The following is a 6,000-nucleotide window of genomic DNA, read 5'->3' on the forward strand; positions in this document are numbered from 1 at the left end:
TTCTGTCCTGTATGGTTTTGTAATTGCCACTTTTGCTATTAATAAAATCATTTAGTTACCAAAAACAATTAGCTGGGATATATTCGTCGTCTTCTATTGGTGGTCTGAGAAGGTGCCTTATACAACTGATCGAAATCAACCACTGTGATGGAACCAAGAATATACGATCATTTTGTTACTACAGATCTTTAGATATTGCGTAAACAGTCTCTCATCAAGTTTTGTATGAAAATGATAACCAAATTAAAACAAACTATAATTTTTATTCAGCTTTCTCTTCAATTAGAAATAAAGTATTTTTATCAGAGAGGGTGAAAATCATTTTTCCCTCCAACTTTGCTCTAAAAATCAAACACCTCCCCAACTTTGAACAATTGACATTCTCCCCTTCCATCCTATGCAACGCCTAGCTTGCCCTTGTCATTATCAATCTTATTTACTATTTTTCATTTCAATAAATTTTGAACTAATTGCCCATGCCATATTTATTTTATACTAGTCTTTCAGCACGTGCGCTGCACGTGTATGCCAAGTCATGTAATACATAGTTTTGTAAAAGAATACTCTATTAACTTTATTACAATATGATATTGATATTAATTATGCATGAAAGAATAAAGGTACAAAAGTACGTGAATGATCAATGTAGATTATCATCAAGTGATTTTTTGTCGATGTCAAGATGATTAGCTATATCCTGAATCTACTGAAATGAGCAATCAAAGTTTAATTTGATATATGTATTTCTTTTTACTTATTTTAATTTATTGAGGTACAAACATGTAATGATGCGTATCTCAAATATTACTTAGTTATAGACAATATTCCTAACGTATCAACATTTATATCCCTCTTGAAAGTGCAGCGTAAGTTGACCATGTGTGGAAACATGTTATGGTAGATGCAATCCAACATTTGTCATTGTTTGTTAACTTTGACCCTACGCATTACTTATCGTCACTGCAAAATTCAAGCATACATAAAAAATATTCTACTTATCTTCACTGCAAAACCCAAGCATACATAATATTCTGAATGAATTTAAACGGATATCTTTCATTTTCAAACTTGATATTGATGCCTTTCTTCTTGATTCATTTCTTTGGAGTTTGGGTCTTCTTGCAAAATTATAGCATCAAATGTCTACTAATCATGATTTTAGAAGAAATCAAAATCTTATATATATCTCACGAACTTCACCTATTGATATTTCCTAATATCCCGTAACCATCAACTTAGTGTATTGGAGTCCTGATTTCAAAATGATGTACCAGTACTGCTATGAAAAAAAATCCTTCTGAAAGAGAATAATACATCTTGTGAGTGTAATATCAGTTGCATGTTACAACATAAGGATGTGAAACAAATAGTACTATTTAATTATTCTTGTATATTTCATCATAATTGGAATCAAGCAACAAGAACAACAAAGTTCTTCTCATTGTTAAATATTAAAAATAACTAAATGAAGAGAAAGTTGTTCAAGAGAAATTCTACGAAAATATAAAATGCCTGTAGGCGAGGCGTTTCTATGAAACTATCTTAGGCGAGGCGTTTCTATGAAACTATCTTTAGAAAAGTATTTTTATCTTACGGTGCAACAGTTAAATTGAAATTATATTCCTTGAATAAAAGCCTACTCGAGAAATTGTAGTCGCTTTAATATTTTTGACCACAAGAGTAATCCAATAGGCTAAGAAGGTTTACTAGAATTAAAAGGAACATAATTCCTTGATAAAATATGACTATCTACAAAATATGACTCTCTACAAACTCCGACCAATCATCTATACAACAAGGAACTTTCTGTTTGCACCAAAATAGAAACTTTACAACAAATAGAAGGCTTACCCCCAATATGATCAATTTCAGCGCTTTCCTAAAACCATGTATCTTCCCATCCTTATCAAAGATAGCCTGCCACCTGTCAGGCCTAAGCATTTTGCTCATCTATATCATCAAAAACACAAGGAAAATGTTCCCAGCATGAATGTTGAGTTTACCATCAAAAGCACAAAGAAAAAGTCAACAGCATAGAAGTTGAGTTTATGAAGCAAAAATTCCTAGGTTGTTATTTACCGGAAAAAAAGGAAGGAAGTAGCACACCTACGAATAAATACTTTATTCCAAATACTTTCTCTAAAGAAATCATAATATATTCTGAACAGCTAATATTAGCATCCATAATATCCTTATCACCATCATTAGTGAGCAAGAAATAAACAGGAATTCTCCAACTTAAGTAAACAGCCACAAATCCAAAAGTGTCTCTTGAATTCTTCTAAATGCCGCTTCACTACATTAAATGGGTGAACCACTAGAGATGAGCCTAATGGTGAACCACTAGAGATGAGCTTTCTTCAGATATATTCAAAAGGCCCTTTAATGACGGCCAATTACTCTTTTTTTCTTTTTTGATAGCAAGCAAGCAAATTAGTGTTGCAAGTGGCAGAACTGCCAAATTCAGGATATTCTCCTGCTGATTAAAAAATTATGGGTATTTACAACTTCACTGAAGGTATATTAGCACTTTAAGGTTGGTGACTTCTCCAACTAAATCCTTTGAATGGTGTCTGGATGATAAATCTTTGCCAGTTGATAACCAATAAGAGCAGAATATGATGGGCTCCCAGCTAACGTGCAATATCATCTGGATAAGAGGTAGGTCTCTTTCGTGTCAAAGACCCTCCACAAATAAAGCTAAAACATCTGATTCAATATTATGATGAGGATAAAGCTCCAGATATTAAAAAGCTGTGCCTATGATGATATACCTTATTTGCTTAACTTAATGATGAGAAAGATGAAATTTCATCCTAGAAATCTCACCCAATCCTTTCCCTAGAGTATACTGATATCATGATGTTCGAGGGGGATTCTTCATTAAGCTGCATTTATGGATTTATTTACTAACTCTCACTTGTAAGTTCTGGTCTGGGTATTTTATTTGATGGCCAGCATATTGTAAAAACTTCTTTCTCCTAATAAGTTCACTATGAAAAGAAAATCTTTGCCAGAATTTGGGTTGAGACTTGTGAAACTTGCCTGATTCTGCATAACTTAGGGGTAAGGAATCGAATTCAACTGCAAAAATTCAAAATAAGCGGAGGCGTACAGAATGTAACGGTTGTCGTGATGTCATCCCTTTGACATACTGCTAAAGAGTGTCCTTCAAAGAACAGCAGCACCACAATGCCAGTCCACAGATTCACTAATATAGGAGGGAAGGGTGAAACTGAAGGCAGTGACAACAGTTAACTTTACACAACGCCAATTCATACAGGAGGTCAAACTTTATTTCAACATAACAGCAAAGAAGCTTGTACTGGTGGTGAAAGCAGAGTTGGGATTTATAGGGCTCTAAAGTAGGCAGCACCAGAACTTGCCCAGCATAAAAAATAAAAAAAAATAAAAAAAAAATAGGCTCTAAAAAATCTTGATACTGAAGCAAGGGAAAAGAATATTGTATCTAGACAGGTGAACCCAAGATAAGACAGGATACAGTCTGACAGTTTCCAAAGGATCCCGCATGCTGAACCATTGAAATAGATTTGTTAACTGTATTAATAAGGATGATATCGACATTGATTTGCAAACTTCTACAGTCATGAATCCAGTGGAAGAAGAAAAGACTGCAAGCTCCAGGAAGGCTTATCTATCTATCTATATTATTATAAAAGTGGGAAGACTCTGAAAGTAGAAAATGTTGATAGACTAAAATAGCTAATGTTGAACAACCTTTTGCCCCTTTAAAAATAAAATGATCATTTTAATATTAAGGTACAAATATGTAAAAAAACTTCATAGTAATTAAATAACGATCCTTATTAATTCCTATTAGGACTCTTAATTGCTATAAAACCACGCTCGTCTTTGTTCCTCTCAAAGTAGGGAAACTTGAGGAGTTATAGTAATCTGAAAGATCATTAAAATCAACAAGAACCAAGGAGCAGTAATCTAAATGGTTGCAAAATGGAAAGTAGTTCAGCTTAGCGAAACGATGCTTGATAATGTGGTGTAAGTGATACAGTAATATGAATAAACTGGAAATCCTTGGACGTGGACATAGCAGCGAGCACATCTATTTCCACCCTTTACATTCAATTAGGACTCCTAGACTGTGTTGTACTGTACCAGATCATTAGGCTCTGAGTATTACTCTTTCATTTGACAGAATCCTTTCTCAAAGAGTTAAAACTTCCAAAAGAGGGTGGATTACTTCGCTCCTATTGTGGTGTCAAAATACTAGAGGTAATTAAATTCCAGAAGTTTTGTTGGGTTAAACTTCTTGGATGCTCCATATTCACCAAAGGCAATAAGCTTCCATTGTAGGTTATTTTTACTCATTTGCTTATACCTGCACTAAGTGTTATATGTCAATTCCTTATCCTATACAAAATTAAAAAATGTTTTCGAGGAAAAGAAAGATACAAATCAAGAGATATCCATGCCACCTCAATTGTTCAATCCATGTACATAAACAAACTAATACCCACATTCTTATTCCACGTTCTATCCCGTATAAAATAATATATAGAATTCTTGCATAACTTATGCAGGTAATATTTGTGTTCTTAAAGGGGAAAAAACATACCAAACAGTGTATAACTTATACAAAATTTAATGCGGGTAAGAAAGAGACAACCAAACATTGTACTGGTGAATGTTGAGTTTTATTTTCATGACAAGGGAACCCACAGCCGGTGACCTTTGGGCGCGCACAGTGTAACTGAATGTTGAGTTTTATACATGTATAATAAGTGGCAATGAGTCCTACCAAGTGGCCCCTAAACATCTACTTCATTTCATTATATTTTTTGGCTGAAGATTAAATAATTTCCTAGGAAGAAGCATCAAGAGATGCAATCATACACCATCAAAAGTTTCTACAATCCAATTTTTATATAAATTGACAAATTAAAGTAACAAATAGAGTAAAGGTAGAACAGTGGAATAAACTAGTTCAGTCTGAGACTTCACATACAAATTACTCAATGGGCAATACATAAAAGGATCACATAATTTCCTTGCAAAACTAAAGGCAAGCAAACTATGACATCTAAGAGAAGTTTAAGGCATTACCTTTATTGATGATTGATGAAGACAAGGTTCTCCAATGTCACGAACAATGGAACTGACTTTGTGTAAATTGACAGTACCGTGACCTTTTCCACATTTCCATGGCCTTTCAGCTCCGTCAAACGACATCACCTCTGCGTCTCTAACCAAGCCTTACAACAACTTCTGATAAACCAACCAGCATAACTTAATTCACAACTTTAAAGAAAAAAAAATAACCTGCTGCACCTACAAATAAAGTAATCACTACATTCCAATTCTTGATCAAAATATTAAACCCAGAAACTTAACACGGTATCTTCTTTCATTTGAATACTCCAAAATGCATATAAACCCCAAAATGGAATCATTTCAAGTACCCAAGACTGATCTAGAATTAGATGATAATAATCAAACCCATTCTCCGATCAAGAATCAGAAGAAGAAAAAATACCATCTTCTCGAATACCGAATCCAATAAGCAGTTGGTTAAAATGAAGATAGATAACAATATTTAAGTGAAAAATGAGAGGGATGGATTACCTGAGTAAAGAATGAACAAGAATGGAGAACAATGAAGAATAGAGGAGATGGGTGATTGGCCATTAACAGAGAGAAGTTTGTTTTTGCTTTTCCTTTTCTTTCAAGTTTTGGGTTGTGTTTTATATTATACACTCCGTATATATATTATACACACTCCGTATAGAGAGCCCGTTTCAATTGGCTTACAAGTTGGCTTGAAGTCATTTTGTGTCGTAAAGCGCGACCCAACCCAACATATACGAAAATCAAAATCAGAATAACTAAGAAAAAGACATTGTGATGTATTTCCTTACTCTTCCGAAGATAGTTTAGGGGGAGCCGGTTCCACCTCCGGCTGAGGAGGGAAATTTCAATCATAGGCGGTGCATGCAGAGGGGGTTTCTCGATAGTCCAAAACTA

The 6,000-nt window shown here is 34.2% G+C and overlaps 1 protein-coding gene across 3 annotated transcripts in view; it reads right to left on the bottom strand.

Annotated features, from left to right (window-relative positions):
- Positions 1-5,758, bottom strand: part of LOC132636022 (uncharacterized) — a 30,208-nt gene extending 24,450 nt beyond the window's left edge. For all 3 annotated transcript variants that reach the window (XM_060352667.1, XM_060352669.1, XM_060352668.1), the window contains exons 1-3: positions 5,602-5,758; positions 5,083-5,244; positions 1,852-1,950 (exon numbers count right to left, since the gene is read on the bottom strand). In XM_060352667.1, the coding sequence (XP_060208650.1) occupies positions 1,852-1,950; positions 5,083-5,208 (225 nt within the window). In that variant the 5' untranslated portion in view covers positions 5,209-5,244; positions 5,602-5,758. The remainder of the gene's footprint in view (positions 1-1,851; positions 1,951-5,082; positions 5,245-5,601) is intronic.
- Positions 5,759-6,000: the final 242 nt, after the last annotated feature.

This window comes from Lycium barbarum, chromosome 4 (genome assembly GCF_019175385.1).
Source record: "Lycium barbarum isolate Lr01 chromosome 4, ASM1917538v2, whole genome shotgun sequence".
Classification (NCBI taxonomy): domain Eukaryota; kingdom Viridiplantae; phylum Streptophyta; class Magnoliopsida; order Solanales; family Solanaceae; genus Lycium; species Lycium barbarum.